Source organism: Lemur catta, chromosome 1 (genome assembly GCF_020740605.2).
Source record: "Lemur catta isolate mLemCat1 chromosome 1, mLemCat1.pri, whole genome shotgun sequence".
Classification (NCBI taxonomy): domain Eukaryota; kingdom Metazoa; phylum Chordata; class Mammalia; order Primates; family Lemuridae; genus Lemur; species Lemur catta.
Window position 1 is genome coordinate 132,889,698 of NC_059128.1, and position 27,350 is coordinate 132,917,047.

A 27,350-nucleotide genomic window follows, 5' to 3' on the forward strand; every position below is an offset into this window, starting at 1 on the left:
GGGCGGGAGAGCCGGGCAGGTTGTCCCCGAATCCCCCACCCCCGGCTGACGGTCGCTCAGGGGACTGTGAGCTGGGCGCCCCGTGGCGCACCGGATGTGCCTCCTGTAATCCGCACACAGCTCGGGAGGGACGTGTCGTCTTCCCACCTTACAGAGGAGGAGGTGGAGGCTCGGAGGGCGAGCACTCCCACGGCTGCTGAAGCGCGAACTGGTGCAATTAAGAACAGGAATTTTCTGAGGCCAGTAAGGCAGGACATGCCGGCGACAACCTAGAACCCCTCCTCCTCCGCGTTCACTCACAGTGACGGCACTGACTCATCTGCAGCGGAGTGTGGCTCAACCCACCTGCCCAGCAACAGTCCCAGCACGTCCCCAGCCCCCCAGTGCCGCCCAGCAGAACCCGGCCTCAAACAGCCTCTGTCCTCCGACGGCTCTGCCTGTCCCAGGCGCAGTTGGAGCCGAGATGCCCTCGGCTCTGTGTCAGCGCCCAGTCGCCGCCCACGCGGCCACTCCCCTGCCTCCCCGGGGGATGCGAGCGCGCCAGGGTCTCCACCCGCTGCCATCGAGGCCCTGACGGCCAGAGGGGCGGGGATGGGACTGGGGAGAAGCAGGTGAAACCCTGGTGGAACCGGGCACTCGGCTGGTTTGGAGAATCAGAGGAGATACATGGAGAGGACAGGTAAGTTGCGGTCCCCCAGGGATAGTCCCCCCTCAGGGCAGGCCGGAAGCAGCAGGGCACGTTTCCACCACGTGGAGCCCTTAGGGAAGGGAATGAGCCCGCGGTGGCCCTGGTCTGCCGAGGCCACCGTTCTCACTTCTGCACTCCGTGGAGGGACTCACTGGCCAGGGGACCCAGAGTCAGGTTTCCAAGCCTCTGCTCAGCTATTTCGGACACTAGAGACGAGCCCTGTGACTGTCCCCGGACAGAGTGGAGGACTGTGCTTGTGCTGAGGGCAGGGGCTCTGGGACCCGGAAGGCGACCCTCAGACGAAGGCAGGCGCAGTCACCAGGGCAGGGGAAGCGTAGGGAAGAGGAAGGAGGCTGAAGACCCGACTTTGGGGAAAACAAGATTTAAAAAGCAAAAGGTGAAACGTCTGGAAAGGAATGTGAGGAGGAGCCGGGGAGCTCCAGGTTGACCGACGCCCACCGCCTCCCCCAGAGGACGGAGGCTGCGACACATGCTGGCTGGCAGCGGGATCGCAGGGGGGTGCCGAGCCTCCGGGACACAGTACGAGACGCTTGGTGACGTGAGCAGGAGCAGTTTGGGCGGCGGGGCAGAGGCATAGGAGTCGGGTGACAAGCGCTATGGGCAGCAGGTGCCAAGTCACCTGGGCTGGCGGGGTCTAACGTTCCCCAACATCGGCCCGTGTACAAAGCCAGCGCCAGTCTCATGACAACAGAAATTTACTTCTCACAGGTCCGGAAGCTGCACATCTGAGGTCAGGGTGCCCACGTCGTGGTTGGGGAGCACCCTGTTCCAGGTGGCAGATGGCTGACCTCTCACTGTGTCTTCTCATGGCGGGAAGAGGGCATTCGAGCTCTGGCCGCCCACAAGGGCGCCAGTCCCCTCCTGCGGGCTCATGCCCCAGGCCCGATCGCCTCCCAAAGGGCCCATCTCCTGGTGCCGCCACCTTGGAGGTTGGAATTTCAACACATGAATTTGGGCTGGAGAGGGACACATTTGGTCCACCGCAACTGACCTTGTGGTTTGCAGCCGTAAACTCACAACATTTTAATTTTTGAAGTACCTTCTGAAGTTTAGAATTAAAGCAAGAAATTCACTTTTTTGCTGATCAAGTTTGTTTTCCCTGAAATTCTAATTGAGGCATCTGGTGTTTTGCACTTGGCTCACCCGGCAGACAGATTAATCGGGAGGTTTTGCATCTTGGCATCGCTGCCATCCGTGTCACAATGGCCTCTCTGGTTCTCCTGGTCTCCCAGGGCGAGCGCAGACAGGTGCCTTCTGCAGCTAAACTGTCCACACATAGAAATCTCTGAGCAAAATAAGCTGCCTTTTTCTTGCAAACTCTTGGCCTGCTGTGGAGCTTCCCGGCTGACCAGCAGAACGGCCTGTAGGCGGCACCCACTGTGCAGGGACGTGCCACCCCGAACCCACAAAACCAGAGCCTCTGGAGTGCGACCTCAGGGGTCTGCCGTGCAGCCGGGACTGAAGCACCCAGTCTTTGAGGGGTCCCCACCCAGCCAGCACCCCCTGCGCCCGTGAGGCTGCTCTGGCGTCCCTGAGCTGCCTGCCTCACCAGGAGGCCCAGTGAGGTGCCAAGAGCCCTTCTCCCGGCTGTGGCCTAGGCAGCTTTGCAGTTCACCCCACTGTGACACCTTGACATTTCAGTCACAGGCGTGGGATGTAAGGGAGGCTCTGCTGGGCCCAGGTCTCCCAGCTGTGGGCTGAGATGATCAGAGCAGGCAAGACCTGGGACCCCCTAACCCTTCCTGCCCTGCCAGCCTCATGGCTCTGCAGCTGCTTCCGACTTGTGACCTGCCCTTCCTCTTTGTCAGACCGGTCTCTCTCCGTCACTGCGGCCCTTACTTGGTTTGACTTTTGGGATCAAAGTCCAACCCCAGACCGGGATGAAGATGCCTCCAGCCTCAGGGCTGCACCGACACCAGAGGCCAGGCAGGAGGGAAGGGCACAGGTGGCTGCCAGGCCACCAAGCTGGGCAAGGACAGGGCAGGCTCGTGTCCCCAGAGCCCCAGAGAGGGGCGGGGCTGGAACCGTCTCCCCACGCTCCAGCCCAGCCCCCTTCCCTCCGTCTGATGTGGGGATAGTGGGGTGCACGGCTTCATCTCAGAGCCAGTGGCAGTCCCAGCCTCTGGCAGCTGGTTGGAACCACGTGGACAGGCCCCAGGTCGACGCGGGTTCAGATCCTGGTACCTCCCATCCTGCCCCAGGACAATCCTCCCTCCCATTCAGTGGCGACAGCCCCAGGCAAGTGTCCACATCCAATTTTTAAATTACAGTTTTCACATAATTGTGGCCAAAGAAAAAATTTCCAGCAGAGATTTCTTAAGCCACGCCTGAGGGCAGGTGGCCCAGGGGACCCACACAGACATACACCTGCCGTCGCACCGCGGTGACACTCTGGGATGGATCGCAACCAGGTTAACTCAGTATAAACAAGCAGATACCTTATCTGCAATTTTATGAAATATTTCTGAGTAATGACAAAAGCATTGACAGTGTCCATTTTCCCTCATGACTTAGGCCACAGAAAACAGAAGAGCGACTCCACCGCAGCCACCCAAATCCTGCCAGTCTCATCTTGTGACACTAGGATTCCACCTGGAACCGAGTTCACCCAAGACAACCCAGAGACACTGCCCGGGGCCCTTCACGGGCTGGGTTTGGGGCTGCTCCTTGCCAAGTCGCGAAGGCAAGAGGCAAGCGGTCACCCTGCTAGACAACAAGCCCAGTGGCCCTTCTGCCAGGTCCCTGCCTCAGTCCCTAAGGGTGAGGGCACTTCTCAGAAACCCTGTTGAATCTGGCCCTGAATGTCCCACAGCTGGCGCAGGTGGCAGCCAAAGGCGTTGGCGGCGCCACACCTGGGGCAGGTGGGAGCTGGGGGCTGCCCTGGCCCTTAGGCCTCCACACAGCTCCCAGCCCCAGGACTTGCCCCCAGTGTCCCCGGGAGCCGGACTGCCTGTCGCCACACTCTTCCCCCGACCAGGGTAACAGAATCGCAGCCACAGCACCATCATTGCGCTCCCTGGAGAATAAAGCCCCAGGCTGGAGGCCACAGCAGTCGACTCAGACCGGAGCCTGGGTCGTCGCTGCGCCGTGGGGCCACTCCCGAGCTGCAAGGGCAGCGTCCAGCCGGGAGAACAGTGGGCTCCGTCGCACAAACGACCCCAAACCAAGTCCCAACGTTTAGATGCCGCCCAGTGCAGCCCCTGCTGCCTTCGCAGTCCGCAAAGGACTTTCGGGGCCTCTGCCCATCCTGGAATCCGCCCTGCAAAGGCCGGGGCCCCACAGAGGGGAGGGCGACTCAGGGGCGACCTGCCTGGCTGCCCCCGGGCCTGGCCACCCCCGGAGCGACCCCTGCCTGGCAGGGCACCCCGCGTGCCTGCAGACTCGGGAGGGAGGTTGCAAAGGGAGACCTGAGGCAGAGGCAATTCATTTTCAGCCCAATATCTGGAAACTGGATTTGTTTTTGGACCATCAATTGGGACAGCAGCAGCGGGGGCGGGGGGGGGGGGGGTTAAAATTTAAGATACCAAAATCCTTTTTTAACCAAACGACTAACCTTGAGCAGAGGCAGTCACCGCAGCCACGCAGGTCTCGTGCCGAAGCCTCGCCCACCCTGCCTGGGCCTGCAGAGCCAACTATCAGCCCTACGAAGGCTGAGCCCACCTGGGCACCCTCGGGGCAGCGCCAGGCTCAGCTGTGTCCCGGGGTCTCCGCCTCCCCACGGGCAGGAGGGCGTGTCTAGGCGTCCCCAGCAAAGCGGACAAAGCTGAAGGGAATCTCTTCCCCGGCCTGGCTGGGGGAATTCAGACCCTGATCCGCAGGCTTCTGGGCTCTGCCGCCTTTAGCAGCGCCCCACACACCTGGTGGCCATAAAGCAGGGCCCACACCCGGACATCGGGGACAATGGCCTCCCCTTGTGCACAAGGCAGCATCATTTTTAAACTGTGCATTCAAATGTTAGGAGAAGACCTAACTGCTGAGATGAACAACAACAGACACCCTGGACAGCTGGGGGCATGGCCTATTCACATGTTTAAAGAGCTTCGGTTCTCTACTTCCAAAGGGGTTTGGGGGATGGGATTGGTGCATAATCAAGAAAAAGTCCTGCAGTAAGAGGTTTTTTTGAAGGTATCCCAAACCATTTACAGTGGAAAGTTTATTGGGATTTTATTCTAAAGTTGGGAAGGGAGCTTGGAAATGCTCCAGGACAAGAGCGAGCCGCAGGCAGCGCGGCCGCATGTGGCTCCAATGATGGCGAGAGGCCCACGTCGTCCCCACAGCAGATTTCACAGAAGAATCAGATGATTTGCTGAACATCTAAGCCACCTGGTCTACGGCCGAAACCCTCCTGCCCCTTCCCCCACCCAGGTGTCCACACAGCGCGTCTGGCCCCCCAGGCCCCGGGGACCAGGGGAGGAAGGAGCCTGATCCCGGCCCTGCCACCACGGGAGACTGGCAGCAGGGAGGCGACTGTCAGAAACACGACACTGATAGTTTGGACAAGCCAGGCCGCACGTTAACAACTTCACACAGATGATCTCATTTTTCATCTTAACAACCTATGCAGCAGCCTCTGTTAATTCTCTATTTTTCCAGATGAGGAGTTGAGACAAAATAGAACAGCACACCGGGCACCTGGTGTCGCACACCTGGGCGGTAGCAGGAGTCCTGTGTCCCTCACCCCCAGCCAGCCCCGGCCCCCGCAGATGGACGCAGCGTGCACAGCCCCGTGGGGGCGTCCACGAGCAGAGGCCCTGGACTCCGGCCCCGCCAGGCTCAGGCCGGTGACTGGAGGGAGCCTGGGAGAGTCCCTCCCGCCTGGGACATCCCAGGTCCGCATTCAGTCAGGGCTCATGTTAACAAGGACAAAAACATTTGACACGGCAGTCAGTGCCCACAGCCAACCTCTACTCTCCCTCAAATAAAAAGGGGAGAGTTCTGGAAAGAAAAGGGAAGAAAAGAGTTACTGGGCTGGTTGTCGTTAGCAAGGCCCTGAGCATAGCAGCCCAGGGCAGGCACCTGCAGAGCTGGGGGTGACACGGGCGGGGTCCCCCCAGGGGACCTGGAGGGCAGCGGGTGTGGCTTTGGTTACCACCCGTGATCACTGCCTCCCCCTGGAGACTCCCTCGCTTTCCCACCAGGCCTGGGGTGGCTGCTGTCACCTGCCTCTGAGCTGGGTGCTGTTCTGGAGCCCACACAAGTCCCTCCGCCCTGGCCGGCCCCTGGTCCTGCTTCAGCCCAGCCCCTCAGCTCCCGGAGTCCCCAGGAGAGGGGACGCCTTGGGGAACAGCTCCTTCCTGGAGGCAGAGACAGGCAGTAGCAAACCAGGCTGGAGCCTCATCTGTAGGTACGATGAGGACACGGGCAGGTCAAGGGTTCCATCGCTGGTTGCATTTCCTACCTGAAAGCCCAGAAGCTTGTGATGGGATTCTGGGGGTGTGTGACAGAGAAATCCGGTTCAAGGTGCACAGGTAAAATGGGTGACTTAATGGCAGGATGCTCAGAGTGTCACAGGCTGCACAGCAGACAGGACTGAAGCTGGGCTCAGAGACAGGACGACCAGGACAGTCTCTCTCCTTGACCCTCTCAGGAGACCAGTTTTATTCTCGGTGCTTCCCGACCCACATGGCCAGCAGCGAATGCAGTCACCACCTCTTGGCCCCACCAGTCCCAAGATAGAAGTTCTGGGGAAGAAGCCACTGCCCTGGTGCCGTCCTGGGACTGGCTCAGCTTCAAGTGTTTTTAGGGAGAGGGTGGCGAGCACTGCTGCGGCCACATGACAGTGCCAGCCCGTCCCCTCTCCCCTCCCGGCCAGGCAGGTGACAGAGCTGCTACTCTGTGACTCAGGCAGTCCAGTGACCACCAGGAGACCAGCGACATGTTGGCCGGTGCAGGTTGAGCATCCTTCATCTGAAAATCCCAAGTCCAAGATGCTCCATGATCCCAAACTTTTTGAGTTGCCAACATGACACCACAAGTGGAAAATTCCACACCTGGCACCTTTGCTTTCTGATGGTTCAATGTACATAAACTTTGTTTCATGCACAAAATTATAAACAATATTGTATTAAATTACCTTCTTGCTATAAGGTGTATATGAAACCTAATGAATTTCATGGTTAGACTTAGGTTCCCTCCCCAAGATACCTCATTAAGTATATGCAAATATTCCCAAATCAGAAAAAAATCCAAAATCTGAAACATTTCTGGTCTCAGGCACTTCAGATAAGGGGTATTCAACCTGTAAATCTGCTGTTTTTTCAGTTTACAACTGCTGGTGTAGGAAGCAGGGAGCTTGGCCTACACTCAGGGAGCTGCCGTCAGCTCCCGCCTTTGTCATCGGAGGGCTGGGGGCTCACCTGGGCCCACGTCCCCCTCCGTGGAAGGAAGTTCACACTGCAGAGTGGTGACCTCTGCGACCCAAACCTTCCTCCCAGAAACTAACCTCATTTCAGTCTTCAGAGGAAAATGACATCTTTACAGATACTTTGTCAAATCACTTCCCTTAAATGTGCTCTGGTTATCTTCACGTTTTTCAAGTTTAAGCTGTACGTATCCAACTATTTCCAAGCCCTGAGAAAACAACAGAAGATTGAAAAAGGGATGCTTAGCTGATGGGGACAGTTCAGACACAACATGAAAGACTTCAGCAGGAATAGTACAAAATAGTGATCTTTAACTCAGGCATTAAAAACGAGGCCCCAATTTCATCAGTTCCTATCTGTATGTTCTCTGGAAATTCTATCAGTTGGGAATGTATTTCTACCAAGCAGCCCAAACTTAGAGTTTATTACCGTATGTCCTTGTTCATTTAGAGTTTTTTCCCCTAAATACATTTAACCAATTAACACGATCTCGCATTGCTCCCAGCTGGCTCCACACCAAGCTGGGGTTCTTCTCCCTAAGGAGCTTCATCCTGCTACTCAGCCTCCGATGATGACACTAACTGCTGTGTTCTCTGGTCATGGATTTTAGAGAAACACATTAGGTTTGAATTCTTCCACATCCATTTGCTTATGTTTCCCTCAAAAACACACAGTGGCCCGATGGCTCAAAAGCACTCTTTGTTCCCCAGAAAGTGAGCTCTGCAGTGATGACAGATGATATGTGAGACACCCAGAACCCTTTTCCCCCAACACAGCATGTGTTCAAACAACATAGCACAACATTTATTATTTATTCTTTCTACTAAGGCACATGACGTATAGAAATACTGAGGTACAAAATGCAAATTTCTGCATAAGATTTTTAAAATACTCATTTTGGAAAATGAAGGTGAACATCATCTTCCAGAATATTCAGCTCTTGGCTTGTTTTTTCTTTTGGACCAGTTCAACCAGCAACTTGTACCTCGCGATACAGTCTTCCTGTGGGAAGAGAAAAAGAGAGGTGAGAACAGTTACTTCCCCAAGCTGGAGTCTGTGGTATCCTGCCAGCGGCCTGGGTGTTGGCTTGGGCCCAGTGCTAATGAAGAGGGCTCGTGTCTACTCCCTTCACCCAGAACCTCCTAGAATTTCTGGGGCGAGTCCAGCCAGGCAGGAGGCAGGCCTGGCTAGACAGGGGCTGGGAGGCCTGCTGCAGCCCAGGTGCTAGTCCTGGGGTCGAGGGCAGCTGTTTGAGGGGCACATCATCATTCATGATGATCCTGACTTTCAACTTGCGGATCATGTTAGCATCTCACTATTTCTCACCACGTGCCACTTCAGAGAAACCAAAAACCTGCGGCCCGGCAGCCGCAGTTCTTCTCACCTGGGCCTGCCTTTCCCTAGGGCTGCCAGGACCCTCCTGCCGTGGCCAGTGCCGCGAGCAGCCCTGCCCTGTCCCGCACAGCCGCCTCCCTCGTTCCCTTGTGTCCCCACAATCTACGGGACCACTAGCTTCGGGTCTCGGCTGCCTGGAGCTGTCACACGTGGGCTGGGACTCAGGCTGAAGCCGAGATAGGTGGTGGTAGTGGGGCCTCCTTATTCTCATGCTGATCACAAGGTACCTTCCAGAATCCATTCTGTTTCTATTTGAAAAATACTAGCTCTGTGGTAGCCTAAGCCTTTGCTAACTTAGCTCCCGAGCAAGCTGACTTCTGCCATCCGAGTTGTCATCCTAGGGCGGATGACTTTACCAGCTGCCTTGGTTAGGATAGGGATGTTCACTCTCTTCCTAGGACCTCGGTAGTGTCAGGAGCATCTTCTAAAAGTGCCTTTTGTGCCTTTCCAAAGATCCACGTGCCTAAGGTCTATGAAAATACTTTGCCATCCTAGCGGCACAGTGCACGAAACCGGATGTGGCGAGACCTGCACTCAACCCTCGGAGGTCTGAGCGCAGAGCAGCAGGCTCCTGAGGCTCCGCAGGCACAGGCAGGAGCAGCGGCAGCCGGCCCTGGGCCTGCGGCAGTCATGGCCCAACAGGGGCACCTGCAGGCTGACAGCATCCGGCTGAAAATGGAAAGGCTTCCGACCCCCAAGGCCATGACTTTCCCAGTGTTCTGTCCTCAGGAATCCACAGCTCCAGCTCCTTCCCTTTCAGCCAATGTCCATTCGCCACCCATGCAAATGCCTGTGTCCTGACAGATGCTAGAGAAATTCAGGGAAAATAATTACTTCTGGCAAAGCAGTCAGAGAGGCTGGGAGAGTCTGTGCTTCCCAAACAGATCAACTGCTAATGGTTTATTTTTCTCCCCAGGAACTCTCAACTTTCATCATTTTAGAGCAGGTGATAGATAACTAGACCTGTACACTCAGGGACATGCATGGCCACGAGCTAGATTTTCCAACACAGAATTTCAATTAAAAAAAATAAGAATGTAAATGAGCAGCAGCGTGCCCAGAGGCTCCGGCGTGATAGGCACAGAAGGCAGGAGAGATTGGTTCTTTTGATTCTCACGGTTCCGGGTGCCTCAGACTACGAACGCAGCCACGAGGAAAGCAGCCCCGAGAGACGGTTTGTGTCAGGAAAGCCCCGAGTTGAAAAGATCACACCCTGAAGCTCTACAGCTCCCAACTGCCGGATCACAAGGCGAAGGGGCTGCCTGCGGTGGGGGTGGCTCTCCACAGGGTACACCCATCTTTCCTATTCTGTTGTTTTCTTTTTTTTTTTAAGAGACAAGGTCTCCCTCTGTCACCCAGGCTAGAGTACAGTGGCCTGATCACGGCTCACAGCAGCCTCTAACTCCTAGGCTTAAGTGATCTTCCCGCCTCAGCCTCTCAAGTCATTGGCACTACAGGTGTTAGCCACCACGCCCAGCTAATTTTTAAATTTTTTGTAGAGACAGGGGTCTTGCTATGATGCCCAGGCTGGTCTTGAACTCCTGGCCTCAAGCGATGCTCCCACCCCTACCTCCCAAAGTGCTGGGATTGCAGCAGATACTAAGAGCTATAAGCAGGGACAAAAGTCAATTATAAATGGCCAAGGTTACAGAAGGTTAGCAGAATCCTAAATGTCATCCTTACACTTGACCCCACACAAAAATACTGCCCGGGAGCCCCTGGGCAACTGGGTGCTAACCCTGAGTCCCAATTCGTTCACCTGCAGAACTGAGGGGGATCTGAACATCGCCTTCCCAGGCTGGCCCCCTGCTTGCAGACTTGTCACAAAGCTAGAGGACCCTGTGATGTTATGGCACCCTTCTTAGCCTGGACAAAAGGAGCTTCCACCCCCTGGGGAGCCAGCTGCCTTCCACAGGAGGAGGAGGAGGCTGAGTCCAGCAGCTTCCTCACACTGCGCCCTGAGCCAGACCCATTCTCAAGAAGGTTGGCAGATGGCTGTCTGTGCCCTGGATAATGACTACACTTAGAGCCTTGACCTCATTTACACACATTGATCAACTGAGTGCATGGAATCACGTGCTCTACGGGGAAATGCACTGCAGGGGACCCGGGAGAAGCGATTGCGAAGACACTGCGGGAAAGATGACAGCAGCTGCGGCGCTTCAGTGGGACTCCGAGCCCTTCCTTCCCCTTCACCCACCTTGCTCTTAGACGGGACATATTTGGCTATTTTGTCCCAGCGGTCAGAGGATCCCTTTGGGTACTGCTGCAACGCCAGCTCCAGGAGCTTCTGTTGGCTCTGAGTCCACGGCTCCTCGGCAGCGCGAGTCCTCCCTCTCTCCCGGCTGTCCTCGTCGCTGGACCCGCTGTGCTCCGCGGCTCCGAAGTCCTGCTGCCGCCTCCCCCGGCACCGCTCCTCGGGCTCCGCCTTCGCCCCCGCCTCCCGCGGCCGGGCCGCCTTCCGCCTGCGAGGGCGGCTTTCTGGGGCCACCGCCTCGGGCTCCGAGCCTGCGTCCTGCTCCTCCAGCGCGGCCTCTGCCTCTTCTCGCTGGGTGATGATGCCGTCTGGCAGGGCCGGGGCCATCCTCATGGGCCGGGCGTTCTGAACTGTGGATCTGAGTTCCGAGAGCCTGACCATGCCTAGGTAACAGGGCCGCGCAGAGAGGGCGGGGTGAATTCAGGTGACAGCGACCACGGCAGCTGCCTGGCACATCAGGCAGTGTGCTAGGCATGGTTTAATTTCATTTCACACTACTTTAGAAAGGTATCATTACCCTAATTTTAAAAATGACGAAAAGGGGTCTCAGAAAGCAGGAGACGTGGGATTTCAAACTAGTTCGGTCTGATCCCAAATCTCTGTCCTTTTCACTACTTTGAGGACAACAGGGATACACAGATTCAAGTTGTGGCCAAAGACGCAACCGTCTCTTTGGTCAAGTCTTATACTGAGCCACTGCCTCCGGCAGGTAGGTGTATGAGCAAATTATACCAGTAGCTACAATCAAGTTTTAAACATGGAAAGGAAAATTTCATTAAAAAGTTTTAACCTTTTAATAGGACAGAATAGCTGACCAAGTGTTGAAATTCTCAATGCATTGGGAGTTACAAATCAGGAGAATGAAAGGACAAAGGACACAGGCAACTCACGAAAGAAGAAATACAACTAACTACAGCTGGTGAATAGCAGAAAACGGACACAAGGGCCCATCACCTTCAGCGAGTGCCCCGGGGCCAAGGCTGGAAAGTGTGAGGGTACCTGGTCCTGGCAAAGGCGCAGAGAGACGACGCGTGCGTACACGGGCAGTGGGGCAGACACCGGCCAGCCCAGGGCTGTCCAGTATAACGTCCTACGATACTACTAACCACTGGCATACCACCGAGGAATTAGGTTTTTTTTTTTTTTGAGACAGAGTCTTGCTCTGTTGCCCGGGCTAGAGTGCCGTGGCGTCAGCCTAGCTCACAGCAACCTCAGACTCCTGGGCTCAAGTGATCCTCCTGCCTCAGCCTCCCAAAGTAGCTGGGACTACAGACATGCACCACCATGCCCAGCTAATTTTTTCTATATATTTTTAGTTGTCCAGCTAATTTCTTTCTATTTTTAGTAGAGATGGGGTCTTGCTCTTGCTAAGGCTGGTCTCGAACTTCTGACCTCGAGCGATCCTCCCGCCTCGGCCTCCCAGAGTGCTAGGATTACAGGAGTGAGCCACCACACCTGGCCAGGAATTAAGTTTTTAACTGTATTTAATTTTAATTCATTTGAAATTTAATTTTAATCTAAATGGCCACACGTGGCTATTAGCACAGTTCTAGCTTTTCTGGGGGACAATCTGTCAGATGTAGGTGAACCTTAAAAATATATTTACTTGTGACTTTATAATTTTACTTAGAGGAAATAATTATAGATGTTATATGAAAATTTAGCTACAGAGGTGGTATTTTATTTATTTCACTTGTTGAAGTGGTTTCCTCTTTTCTTTTTTCCTAGTTTTACTTAAAAAAATCCTTTGCATAATATAAAATTTAAACAGTACAAAAGAGAATACAGTGAACAATCTCTCTCCCCAGTCCCCTTCCTCAGAGGCAGTAGTGAATCAGTGTGAGCGGGTGGGTGTGCGAGTGTTCAGAGACACAATGAGTCAAGTACATACGACAGAGCTGTATTTGCCTCCCCTTTCTTATGTTAGTGGCAGCATCCTCTCTGGGGCCTGTTCTGAATTCGCCCACATAGAGTCACACTGCTTTTAGAGACTGTGTAATAATCCACTGAATGGCTATGTCATGACTTGTTTAAATAGCTCCTGGTCCCAGACTTACGCTGTTACAAACAGGCAGCATTCCACACTCATGACCTCCATACTTTTTAGATTATGCAGCCCATCCATAAAACATTTTTGTACACACAACTCTAATATATGCATATTTACTTATTCACAAATTATATCCGTGTACCACCCTAATGCATTAATTATAAAATACATGTGAAAAATAAAATCAAGTTAAAAATGAAAAATAATACTCTAAAAAATCAAGTGAATCAAAACATTTTCATGAAAATATTAATATTCAAAACAATGAGATTGAAAAATTGTTTAATATTAGGTAAAATACTAAATTAAAGAGCTAGCTCCAAATTCAGTTTATTCTGGCATCTGATTTTTAATGCCACATAGTTGAAAAGACAACTCACAAAGCTACCTACATCCAAATGTAGCATACTGTTGGCTGCACTCACTAAACTCTGACATTTATTTTACAATACAAATTATAAAAAAAGTTCATAAAAATCTTTCCCAAACCAATCAATTGTTCTTACAAACTAAATGGAAACTGTTACGCTTTTATATTTTTAACAGATTAGTTCAGTTTCTTTGAAAGATTTACAGGTTAAAATTATATCTTCAACATTTTTTAATCTGTAGAAATAAGAGTTTTTAGAAGTCACATTGTTTTGGCCACAGAATAATACATAGTAAAGGAAATACTTCTAAGTATCTATTTTCAAAATGTTCCTTCTACAGCATAAATATCTTTCAAAACGATTACTTTCACATTCATTGTTAAAAACACTATTTTGCAGAAACATTTTAATATCTGCCAGCAAATTCAGAACTTTTTTTGGTGAAAGAAAAATGTGAAATTGACCATCTTTTAAAAATTCCTTTTGTCTTTTTTTTTTTTTTTTCTGTGAGACAGGGTCTGGCTCTGCCGCCCCAGGTAGAGTGCAGTGGCATCACTGTAGCTCGTCGCAACCTCAAACTCCTGGGCTCAAACAATCCTCCTGCCTCAGCCTCCCAAGTAGCTGGGACTATAGGCCCAGGCCACTGTGCCTGGTTACTTTTTCTATTTTTTTGTAGAGATGGGGTCTTGCTATTGCCCAGGATGGCTTTTTATTTTTTAAATTATCATTATTTAAAAAAATGAGATGGGGTCTCACTATGTTGCACAGGCTGGTCTCAAACTCCTGGGTTCAAGCGAAAAGCCTCAGCCTCCCGAGTAGATGGGATTACAGGTGTGCACCACCACACTTGGCTCCGAAATTGATGATCTTTAAATTCAACAAATTTTTAAAGTACTGTGTCAACATAGTAAGAAGCCTCTGTGTGATATATAATATTCCCATCCCTGCCCTCCATCTTATTAAAAAGTGTCACCGTGATTCTACAGTTATCTGTAAATCCACTTGGCCGAGTATTTTGTTACAATTATGTTCAAAGTGAAAGATGAGTGATGAGGCCACCACCACCTTGTCAGCACTGTGGAATTCCCACTTTTCCCTTAGGAAACATCTGTGCCACAGGTAACGTGTACCCTCTGATAATGGACACAGTGAGGGTGCTGGCATAGTCTGGATATTAACTATGAGAAAGCTTAATTCTGTTCTCACAAAATGTTTTAAGATACAAGTAAAAATCAGTAGAAATTCTAATAAGTGTTCCTACATTCCAAAGGCTAATCTTGTGTACCCCCACTTTTCAGACCACTACTTCATAACAATAAAAAAATGGAAAGAACCAAAATGTCCAACAGTAGCGATCTGTTAAATAAACGATGTCATTTGTATCATGGACTACTATGTAGCCATCGTGATGATGATACAGGCATACGAGTATATGGAGAAAAAAATATAAAACTGTATTGTAGTATGGTCCCATTCTTATTAAAACATTATATGCACATGTGTGTATCAGAAAAAGTCTGGAGAAATCTCTCTCTCAAAATAACAACTATGGGTAGCTTAAAATGTGATTTTTATTTTCTTCTCTTGTTTACTGGTATTTTCTTGAGTTTCTCTTCATAAACATTTCTTTCCATGTTCACTATAGCACCTCTCATAAGAAAGGGCCAAATACTTGAATTTGACTGTGTTGTTTTCTGTAGCAGAAGGTCATTTCCACCTTGTCCATTAGCCTATTAAGCCAGCTATATTTTCCTAAACTTTCCCATTGCAAAGTCTTTGAAAGGCATCCACGATCTTAAGAAACAATTTTAGAATTTCCAATAGTATTTCAGAAGCACAGTTTTCGGGCTTTAATGGATCACAACACCTCTTCGAGACTCTTCGTTAATATCAGAGGAAATATTTTTATTTCAAAGTTCTTTGGATCTTTAAAGGATATTGAAAAACAAAAAGTGAAACCCAGAGTTCAATGAATATATTTGTGCCAAAGACCTAGTGGTACTTTTAGAGAGCGGCAGGATATTAGGATGTGGCCAAATATCACAATGGTTTTCCTTTTTCCCTTTCTATCTGTGAGCCACTGAGCCTGCGTCTGCTAGAAGCTGCTTCTGGTGCCACTGACAGTAATGGGCATGTGCCTTCACCCAGCCAGGTGACACCTCTGAGAGACCCTAAACTTCAACTCCTCATTTCCTTTTGTCTCCACCAAACTTTTTACTCTCTCAATCAATGGTCCAGGAAGATCTGTGTCAGTGTGTTACTCTGAGCCACACTGCCTTTTCAATAATACATTTTTGGAGAATGTCTTGGAGGCAGGCTTCTCTCACGCAATATCCCATTGCCCATCTCTGCCTCCATGCCCAGACAAATAACTTTACTAGTAAAAAAAAGAAATCTGGAAATGTCCTCTTTCCTAAAGCCTGGAGAACTCCAAGTTGAATTCCTTCTGGGATGACTTCTTTTAAAAATAGCACTTATTAAATTTTTTTGTTTAAAAAATGTTTTTAAATTTTTATTTTTTAGAGACAGGTCTTACTATATTATATTGGCTGGTCTCAAACTCCTGGGCTCAAGCGATCCTCCTGCCTCAGCCTCCCGAGTAGCTGGGGCTACAGGTGCCTGGCTGGGATGACTTTTTGAGATCTCTGGGTTTGCTAATCCCTGGCTTGTTCAAGTATATTACTCTCCCTGGCACCTGTATTTGAGTTAGCCTGGAAGATTTAGGAGGCATTTTCTTACTTCCTGGTTCTAAGCAAAGAGTATGGAGACTCTTACAAAATTCCAGTTAATCTTGGAGGAAACAGATTTTGAGAAACATAAATTCTCAGGAAAGCTGTTGTCTATCTCGAAGCGGAGCTCTAAGGCCAGGAGCGGTGGCTCATGCCTGTAATCCTAGCACTCTGGGAGGCCGAGGTGGGTGGATCGCTCGAGGTCATGAGTTCGAGACCAGCCTGAGCGAGACCCCGTCTCTACTAAAAATAGAAAGAAATTAACTGGCCAACTAAAAATATATAGAGAAAAAAAATTAGCCGGGCATGGTGGCGCATGCCTGTTGTCCCAGCTACTTGGGAGGCTGAGGCAGTAGGATCGCTTGAGCCCAAGAGTGTGAGGTTGCTGTGAGCTAGGCTGACGCCATGGCACTCACTCTAGCCAGGGCAACAAAGTGACACTCTGTCTCAAAAAAAAAAAAAAAAGGGGAGCTCTGTGCGGTGGTGGGGTGTGGGTGGTGTGGGGAACCCCTGCGCACATCGTGCCTCTGTGTGGTGTGCAGACCAGCTTTCTCCTGTGTTCCCCTTCTCCACACATACTGAAGAAGAAGATTTCTACAACTCTTATTAAATACATTGTAGCACCAACTGTACGTGCAGGGCTGGACTGGCTTGTTGGTGCCAGTAATTCAACCCCTTTTAGAGAGATGATCAATAGAGTTCACTTGGGCAAAATTCCCACACCCTTGTATCTAAAGAAGTTAACATAAAAAGGGATTTATTTGGAAGAAACCACTGTAGATTAAAGAGATAAAGTGGGTGCTAACTCACCTGGGGAGCAGGTAACTGAATCCTTCAGTTGCTTGGCTTTGGTTGTCACCTGTTTCAAAATATAAAAGCAAATTTTTACTTTCCATATACCTATTGTAGGTTGAGTGCCCTATTTCGTGTAAGGTCTATGTGAATGGACATAGTTCATTGAATCTTAGGCCTGAAAGACCTCAGTCTTCAGTCCAATCCATTAATGTAACCAACAAGGAAACTGAGGCCCGGAGAGATTAAATGGCTTGCTCCAAAATACCCATCTACTCAGCAGCAGAGACAGAACAACAACTCGGATCCCCTAAGTACTTCTAGTTCAACACAGGTCCATTATACTAGGTTGCCTTTGAAAATATACTAGCTTCAAAATCACTGTACAAACAGGTCCTTTATGTTAAAGTTAGAATTTCTAGAAATTGAATCTGCTTCTTCGCTGGAGAAGATTATACTAGTAAGTATTATAATCAGTGGGGAAAATGGCATTTTATGCTAATGATGTTACAGTATAAATGTCTTTCTTTTCTTTGTATCCTAGAAAGAAACCCTAAGAGCACCTCAGATTGACACTAGGGAAAGAATCTTTCAGTACAGTGGGGCAGCTGGACCCAAGAACCATGAGATACATTTACATATACAAATGTCGATCCACAGAAATAAGTAATTTTATTTGGTGATAATTCTTTTTTCTTTATATAAATAGTATCATATTGTATTGTCCCATTCTATAGCTTGCTTTTTTTCATTTAACGATATCTTACAGATGTATATGTAGGTTTCCTTTTTAAAAATAAAGTTTACAGAGTATAATGTACAGACTTTGAACCATTTCTGAACTAATGATGAGGTTTTGATTTTAAAATGGGAATTTCCAGCCGGGCGCGGTGGCTCACGCCTGTAATCCTAGCATTCTGGGAAGCCAAGGCGGGTGGATCGTTTGAGCTCAGGAGTTCAAGACCAGCCTGAGCAAGAGTGAGACCCCATCTCTACTAAAAATAGAAAGAAATTAGCCAGACAACTAAAAATATATAGAAAAAATTAGCTGGGCCTGGTGGCGCATGCCTGTAGTCCCAGCTACTCAGGAGGCTGAGGCAGGAGGATCACTTGAGCCCAGGAGTTCGAGGTGGCTGTGAGCTAGGCTGATGCCACAACACTCTAGCCTGGGCAACAGAGCAAGACTCTGTCTCAAAAAAAAAAAAAAAAAAAAAAAAACCACAAAACAAACAAACAAACAAAAAAAAAAAAAACGGGAATTTCCATCAATCCAGTTACCTTCCATCCCTACCCAACATTACTGTTAATGTTCTTTTCTTGATATCGATGAAAATTGCATTGTTGTTTTATATTTATTTAATTGTTTTATGCATTTCTCTGTATTTATATTTTACAATAAAGGAGGAGAAAAGGTAATAAAAGAATATTAACAACTTTATGCCAATTTATTTCAAGATTTAGATTAAAGGGACATATTCCTAGAAAATCTAATGTTCTAAACTCAGAAAGAAATACACTTCTTCAGGGAGTTGACATCAGTAAGATGACTGACTAGAGCTCTCTAGCACTTGTCCCTTCCACAAAGACAACCAAAACAACAAATATATAGCTACATTTGAATGAAAATAACTAAAGAAGAGCACTGGAGTCTGTTAAAGGAGTAACAAACGCTGGTGAGCATGGACATTCAGGATAGCCACATACAGAATGGAAGGAGATGCCGGGTCACCAACCCATCCCGCAGCCGGGATCATCCAGGAACCAGGAGGAACTCCTTCCTGTGGTGCAAAGGTAGGCAAGAAGATCCCAGCAGCCCCCACCAACACCTTGGACACCTGCAATTCTCACTGCTGGGGTCCTGTGCCAGCAGCTGTTACACTCTTTGCTGAGGGGCCAAGTAGGTGGAACTGCTCCACCTACCGCTCTCCCAGCCCCCTTGGGCAGGAGATTTCAGACACCTAACAGTCCTAGCCACTGGGGTCCCCTGCAGTCTTCACAGGCATTAAGACTAGCTGAGGGAGCTGCCCAAAGGCCACACAGCTGTGCTCCACACAGAGAAGGGGCCCAACTCTGCCCAGTGGCCTGACATCCCCAAGCTGAGCTGTGAGTACCTTCTCCTGTGGCCCATAGGGCCAAGCAGTGGCAGAACTGCTTCACCTTCCCCTCCCCCGGCCCGCTCAGGCTGGAGCCGAAGCTGTACACTCTGTCCTGGAGAAAAGGTGCACTGGCAGGACAGCTCCATTTCCCTCTGTCAGCCACAGCTGTGCTCTCCCCCTAGGGGCCTGAGCGGGAACTGCGTGCTGCCTCCTATGGAAACAGTGCTTTGGCACAGCCCTGCATCCCAGGGAAACAGTGCATGGCCTGCCCAGAACAGTCGCGCTCCCTGGGCCTGACCTAAAGCAGCACATGCCCCCTGGGGAATTGGTGCCTTGGCCAAGCTGAACAGCTGTGCAGCCTGGGGCTGAGCTGTCGTACTAACCTGTGTTCCAGGGAAACAGAGCAGCGGCTGAGCTGAGACACCTCATCCTGCAGATCAAACAATTGTAGTACCCTGCTTCCCTGGAGCTGGACTATCCCCCTAGACTCTAGGGAGTGTAGTCATTGCTGTGCTGCTCCCTCCCCTGAGTGCCCAAAAGACAGCCATGCTTGGCCATTCTGGGGTACTTGCTGCCGCTGTATTTGGCCTCACAGAGTCTGGGATACTGCTGAGCCCCACCATCCCAGGGTGAGTCACCACTGCATAGTGCTCATACCTAGGGATCTAAGTTGCCACTGAGCCCTATTTGTTCAGGCTCTACAGACATATCCTAACCCCCAGGCTCAAGCCTCCAGAATATCCCTCTTCCCTGGAGTAGGGCCAAGGCTGTGCCCTGCCCTCCAGGGGTAGAATCACCGCTACAACCTGACCCTCTGGATCTGAGCTGCTAGGGGATGGCTCAGAGTCACAGATCCTGGTGCTGGGGGCAACCTACATCCAATCCTGCCATGGAGAGCAAACCTGTACCCTAAGACCCAGGTGCCGTAATAAGTTTGTGAGACCCTGAGCCTAGGACTCCAGGTCCACAGCTTCTCTGAGCACCTGCACCTGGAAGCCAGCTACCCTAGCAGCTGCTTGTGGGCCATGTCAGACCTGCTACTCAGAGGGATCCCCTCAGCTGAGTTTTCCCATTGTGGGGAAAATAAAAATAGACAGACCCCCAAACCCTGTGCCAGTGAGGACATTAACAACCTGTACTGCTGCTGCCACAACCACAAATTTCTACAACCTAGGCCACGTAGGTGCTCACAGTTGTTCCTGATGTTGAATGTGGCGGAAGAAGCTGGACAGAGAGTATACCAATGCACCTACCTGGAAACAAAGTTACCATACCCTTCCCAGCTGGCACACTAAGACTTAACTACAGGTGAAAGTGTTTCTCCATGAAATCCACCCTAGAAAGTTTGGAAGAGGCCATTGTTCCACCAGATACACAGACGTCAATGGAGGGACACAAGAAACATGAAAAAGCAAGGAATACTGGCCAGGCATGGTGGCTTATGCGTGTAATCCTAGCACTTTGGGAGGATGAGGTGGGAGGATGGCTTGAGGCTAGGAGTTTGAGACTAGCTTGAGCAAGAATGAGACCCCATCTCTACAAAAAATAGAAAAATTAGCCAGGTGTGGTGGTACACATCTACAGTCCCAGTTACTTGGGAGGCTGAGGCAGGAGGATTGCTTGATCCCAGGAGTTTGAGGTTGCTGTGAGCTTTGATGACACCACTGTACTCTAGCCAGGGTGACAGAGGAAGATCCTTACAAGAAAAAAAAATCAACAAATTTATGATAAAGGAATTAAAAAATAATGATCTTAAGGAAACTGAGATACAAGAAAATACAGATAGAAAATCAACAAAACCAGGAAAACAATTCATTATATGAATAAGAAATTCAACAAAGAGGTAGATACCATGACAAAGAATCAAACAGAAATCCTGCAGTTGAAGAATTCAATGAATGAAATAAAAGATCCAGGAAAGAGTTTCAACAGCAGACTTGATCAAGTAGAAGAAAAAAATCTCTGACCTTGAAGGCAGCTCATTTGAAATTCCCTAGTTAGAGGGAAAAAAAGAAGTAAGAATGAAAAAGAGTGAAGAAAGCTTACAAGACTTATGGGACACCATTAAGTGAACAAATTTTCATATTATGGGAGTTCCGGAAGCAGAAGAGATGGAAAAAGGCAGAGCAAATCTAATTAATGAAACAATAGGTGAAAACTTCTTAAGTCTGGGGAGAGATATGGACACCTGGATACAAGAAGCTCAAAGCTCTCCAAAAATGTTCTCCCAGAGGCACATTATAGTCAGCTTGTTAAAAGTCAAAGGCAAAGAGAAAATTCTAAAAATAGCAAGAGAAAAGTGTCAAGTGATATGTAAAGGAATCCCCATTAGATTAACAGCTGGTTTTTCAATAGAAACCTTGCAGGCTAGGAGAGAAGTGGTTAACATATTTGAAGAAATGAAAGAAAAAAAATTTCTACTCAAGAATATGACACCCAGCAAAGCTATCCTTCAGAAATGAGGGAGAAATAAAGCCTTACCCAGATAAGCAAAAACTAAGGGCATTCATCACCACTAGACTGATATTACAAGAAATGCTCAAGGGAGTCCCGCATCTGGAAGCAACAAGATGATAATCACCATCATGAATACATGCAGAAGTATAAAACTCACTGATGGAGCAAATACACAAAACAGAAAGAAAAAAGCATCAAACCTGATCACTACAGCACCAATCCACAATGAAAAACAATAAGAGAGGAAGAAAGAAACAAAGGATATATGAAATAAGAAAACAACAAAATGAAAGAAGTAGTCCTTACCTATCACTAATAACCCTGAATGTAAAGATTGATTTCCTCACTTAAAAGATACAAACTGGCTGAATAGATAAAAAAAAAAAGAAACTCACCTTACCTGTAAAAACACATATAGACTGAAAGTGAAGAAAGGGGAAAAGATACTCCATGTAAATGGAAAATAAAATTGAGTAGGAGAGCTATACGTAGATAAAATAGACTTTATGTAAAAAAAAACTATAAAAGAGACTAAAAAGGTCATTATATAATGATAAAGGTATCAATTCAGCAAGAGGATATAACAATTCTAAATATATATGTACCCAACATCATAGCACCCAAATATATAAAACAAATATTATTAGATCTAAAGGAAGAGATAGACTGCAATACAATAATAGTTGGGACTTTAACACCTTACAAACAGCACTGGACAGATCATCTAGACAGAAGATCAACAAAGAAACATCACATTGGAACTGCACCTTAGATCAAATGGACCTAACAGACATTTAAAGAACATTTCATCCAACAGGTACAGAATATACACTCTTCTCATCAAGACATGGAACATTCTCCAGGATGTACAACATGTTAGGCCACAAAACAAATTTCAACAAATGTAAAAGAGTAGAAATCATATCAGGTATCTTTTCTGACCACAATGGAATAAAATTAGAAATCAGTAACAACAGGAACTTTCAAAACTGTAAAAATATATGGAAATTAAACATCATGGGCCTGTATGACCAGTGGGTCAATGAAGAAATCAAAAAGAAAATTTAAAAATTTCTTGAAAAAAATGCAACAGAAACACAAAATACCAAAACCTATGGGACACATCAAAATCAGTAGTAATAGGGGAGTTTATAGCAATAAATACCTGTATCAACAAGGAGAAAGATTTCAAGTAAATAATCAATGATTCAGAAACTAGAAAAGAAAAAATAAACCAAACCCAAAATTAGTGGAAGGAAAGAAATAATAAAGATCAGAGTGGAAATAAACACAATTGAGACTAAAAAAACAATAACAAAAGATCAACAAAACAAGAAGCTGAGTTTTGGAAAAGATAAACAAAATTGACATTAGCCAGACCATCCAAGAGAAAAAAGACCGAAATACATAAAATCAGAAAAGAGAAAAGAGATATTATAACTGATATCACAGAAATAAAAAGTATCAGAGATACTTAGATATTAGAGGTATTATGAACAAATATATGCTGACAAATTGGAAAGCCTAGAGGAAGTGGATAAATTCCTGGACACATATAACCTCTCAAGATTGAATCAAGAAGAAACAAAAACACCTGAACAGACAAATGACAGGTGATGAGATTGAATTAGTAATAAAAAGTCTCCCACCAAAAAAAAGCCCAGGACCTAATGTCTTCACTGCTGAATTCTACCAAAAATTTAAAGAACTAATACCACTTCTTCTCAAATTGTTCCAGAAAATTGAAAAGGAAGGAATTCTTCCAAACTCATTCTATGAGGTGGGCCTTATTCTGATACCAAAACTAGGCAAGAACAAAAAAAAAAAAAAAAGAGAAAGAAAGAAAACTATAGGCCAACATCCCTGAAGAACACAGATGTAAAAATCCTCAACAACATACTAGCAAACTTAATCTAGCAGCACATTATAAAGATCATTTATCACGATCAAGTCCAATTTATGCCAGGGATGCAAAGATGGTTCAACTTATACAAATCAATAAACATGATATATCACATAAACAGAATGAACAAAACCCAAATGATCATGTTAATAGACAAAGAAAAAGAATTTTATAAAATTCAACATTCCTTCATGATAAAAACCCTCAATAAACTAGGAATAGGAAGAGTGTATCTCAACACAATAAAAGCCATACATGACAAACCCACAGCTAACATTACATTGAATGGGGAAAAGCTGAAAACTATTCCCCCAACAACTACAACAAGACAAAGATACCCATTCTCACCACTCTTATTCAACATAGTCCTTAGAAACCCTTGCTAGAGCAATTAGGCAAGAGAAAGAAATAAAGAGCATCCAAATTAAAAAGGAGGAAGTCAGACTGGACTTGGTGGCTCATGCCTGTAATACCAGCACTTTGGAGGTGAAGGGGGGAGGATTCCTCGAGGCCAGGAGTTTGAGACCAGCCTGGGCAACATAGCAGGACCCTGTCTCTACAAAAAAAATGCTGGTTATGGTGGCATGCATATATAGTCCCAGCTACTCAGGAGGCAGGAGGATAGCTTGAGCCCAGGTAGAAATGAGCTATGATTATACCACTGCACTCTAGCTCCAGCAACAGGGAAACCCTGTCTCAAAAAAAAAAAAGAAGTCAAATTGTATTTGTTTGCAAACATGATCTTATATGCGGAAACCCCTCAATGTTTCACCAGAAACCTCTTAGAACTAATGAATAAATTCAATAAAGTTGCAGGATACAAAATTAACATACAAAAATCAGTAGCATTTTTATATGCCAACAACAAACTAGCAGAAAAAGAAATCAAGACAGTAATTCCATTTACAATAGCTACCAAAAAACAAAAATACCTAGGAATAAATTTAACCAAGGAGTTGAAATATCTCTACAAGGAAAACTATAAAACAATGATGGAAGAAATTGAAGAGGTCACAAAAAAATGGAAAGTCGTCTCATGTTATGGATTGAAGCATTAATATTGTCAAAATGATCATACTACCAAAAGTGATCCAAAGATACAATGTAATCCCAATCAAAATATCAATGATATTCTTCAAAGAAATAGAAAAAAATCCTAAAATTCATATGGAATCACAGAAGACTTCAAATAGCCAAAGCAATCTTGAGCAAAAAGAACAAAGCTGGAGGCATCACACTACCTGACTTCAAAATATACAACAAAGCAATAGTAATCAAAATAGCATGGTACTGGACTAAAAACAGATAGAAAGACTAACTGAACAGAAGATAGAACCCAGAAATAGAAACCCAGTCACCTTTAAGGGGCCTAGAGGTAGAGTTTTGGCCTAGATTCTCCCAGAAATTGCCATCATGGGCTCATGCTTAGTCATCCCCGAAGCAGCCACCACATACACCCACAAATTCACTAAAGGGGGCAAGGAAAAAAGGGTGGCCCATTATTCACATCAGTGGAGTTTGATGGGAAGAGGTACATCTCTGGAGTTAATCATTACTATGTGGGTTTGGAGAACATTGATTAAGGATGTGTTTTCCTGACTGATGAAAATATAACTCAGTTATAGTTATTTACCCCTGCTAGAAGGTTACGCAGAGTATTTATGGCATGTAGTGTGATATATAATCCTTAATAAAAATACAATGAAAAAGAAAAAAAAAGAGAACCCAGAAATAAACCCATGATTTATAGCCAACTGATTTTCAACAAAAGAAAGCACTAAAAACATGTATTGAGGAAAAGACAGTCTTTTTGATAAATGGTGCTGGAAAACTGGATGTCCATATATAGAAAAATGAAACCAATCCCTTATCTCTCACCATATACAAAAAAATCAAATCAAAATAAATTAAAAACTTCAATGTAAGACCTCAAACTATGAAACGACTAGAAGAAACCGTTGGAGAAACACTTCAGGACATTGGTCTGGGCAAATAATTTTTGGGTAAGACCTCAAAAGCACAGGCAACAAAGCAAAAACAGATTACTGGGATTATATCAACTAAAAAGTTTCTGTATAGCAAATAAGACAATCAACAGAGTAGAGACAACCTATAGAGAGTGAGAAAAAATTTGCATCCATCTGACATGGGATTAATAATCAGAATACATAAGGAACTCAAACAACTCAGTAGAAAAAAACCAAATAACCCAATTAAAAAATGGGTGAATGATCTGAATAGACATTTCTCAAGAGAAGACATACAAATGGCCAACAGGTATATGAAAAAATGTTCAACATCAGCAGTCATCTAGGAAATGGGCATCAAAACTACAATGAGATATCATCCTGCCCCAATTTAAAGGGTTATTATAAAAAAGTGGTAACAAGGACACATAGAAAGGGGGAACACTAGTACACTGTTGGTGGGAATGTAAATTAGTACAGCTATTATGGAAAACATATGGAGGTTTATCAAAAAACTAAAAATAAATCTACCACATGCTCTAGCAATCCCACTGCTGGGTGTATACCAGATGAAAGGAAATCAGTATGTTAAAGAGATATCTGCATGCCTATGTATATTACAGCACTAGTTACGAACACCAGAACATGAAATCAACTTTAGTGCCCATCAGTGAAGGAATGAATAAAGAAAATGTGGTCTATACACACAACAGAATACTATTCAGCCATAAAAAGAATGAAATTCTGTAATTTGCAGCAATATGGATGGAGCTGGAGGTCATTATGTTAACTGACATAAGCCAGGCACAGAAAGACAAATATTGCATGTCTTACTCATAAATGAGAGCTAAAAAAGTTGATCTCCTGGAGGTAGAAAGTAGAATGGTGGATACCAGAGGCTGGGAAGTGGTGGGGAAAGGGGGAGGTGATAAAGAGAGGCTGGTTAATGGGTACAAAAATACAGCTAGAAAGAAAGAGTAAGTTCTAATGTTCAATGGCACAGCAGGGTGACTACAGTTAACAATAATTTATTGTGTATTTCAAAACAGCTAAAAGAAAAGATTTGAAATGTTCTCGACACAAAGAAATGATAAATGTTTGGGGTGATGGATATCCTAATTACTCTGATTTAATCATTACACATTGTTTGCTTGTACCAAAATATCACATGTACCCCATAAATATACTATACATCAACATAAAATGTATATAAAAAACAAACAAAAAGAACTAAAAACACAAATAGTTTGCCAACCATTAAAGAAATGAAATCTGTGATCAATAAACCTCCCTCAGAGGAAATACCAGACACTGTTTTACAGTTGAATTCTAGCAAATATTCAAGAAACCAATCTCACCCAAACACTTTCAGAGAACAACCCCTGACTTCAATAAAATAGATAAATTCTGAGAAATTATTCAAATTTAATCAAGAAATAGAAAGTCTGAGCAGATTCATAATAGGTTAAAAATGAATGAATTAATAATTAAAAATCATCCCATCTAGAAAAGCCAAGGCCCAGATGCCCGGATGGCTTCATGGGTGAATTCTATCAAATATTTAGAAAAGGTATAACGGCAGTCCTTCACAAACTTTCAGAAAATAGAGGAGGAACACTTCTCACTCATTCTATGAGGCTAACATAACCTGATACTAAAACCAAAGACATCACAAGAAAACTATAGACCATTCACCCTCACGAACACAGAAACAAAAATCTGTAATAAAATATTAGCTAACCAAATCCAACACCATATAAAAAATTATAAAACATGATCAAGTGGGAATCTAAGGTTGGTTTAACATCTGAAGATCAGTTAATACATGTCATATTAAACAAAGGACAAAAGTCACATGATCAACTCTGAATAGATTAAGAAAAAGCATGTGACACAAATGCAATGTCTATTCATGACAAAAAGAAATAAAAGGGAAGTTCCTGAGATAAAAGGCATCTATGAAAAACCCACACCCAATATCACACCTAACGGTGAAACACTGAATACCTTCCCCCTGTGATCAGGTACAAGGCAAAGATACCTGCACTCACCACTTCTATACTGTATTGTGCTAGATGTTTTAGTCAGTGCAACAAGACAATAGATGAATAAATAAATGAACTGCTGGTATTCAAACTGGAAAGTAGGAAGTAAGACTGTTTTTATCCATAGAATTATTAAACTATTAACATTTAATAAATCCACAGGATCCACGACCAATATATAAAATCCACTGTACATCTACATACCAGCAACAGACAA

General features: G+C 46.3%; 1 protein-coding gene across 1 annotated transcript in view; it reads right to left on the minus strand.

Annotated features, from left to right (window-relative positions):
* Nucleotides 1–7,853: 7,853 nt before the first annotated feature.
* The window catches only part of DNAJC1 (DnaJ heat shock protein family (Hsp40) member C1), a 179,692-nt gene continuing 160,195 nt past the window's right edge, over nucleotides 7,854–27,350 (minus strand). The window contains exons 10-12 of the mRNA XM_045534683.1: nucleotides 16,684–16,732; nucleotides 10,667–11,106; nucleotides 7,854–8,073 (exon numbers count right to left, since the gene is read on the minus strand). Of these exons, the coding sequence (XP_045390639.1) occupies nucleotides 8,005–8,073; nucleotides 10,667–11,106; nucleotides 16,684–16,732 (558 nt within the window). The 3' untranslated portion in view covers nucleotides 7,854–8,004. The remainder of the gene's footprint in view (nucleotides 8,074–10,666; nucleotides 11,107–16,683; nucleotides 16,733–27,350) is intronic.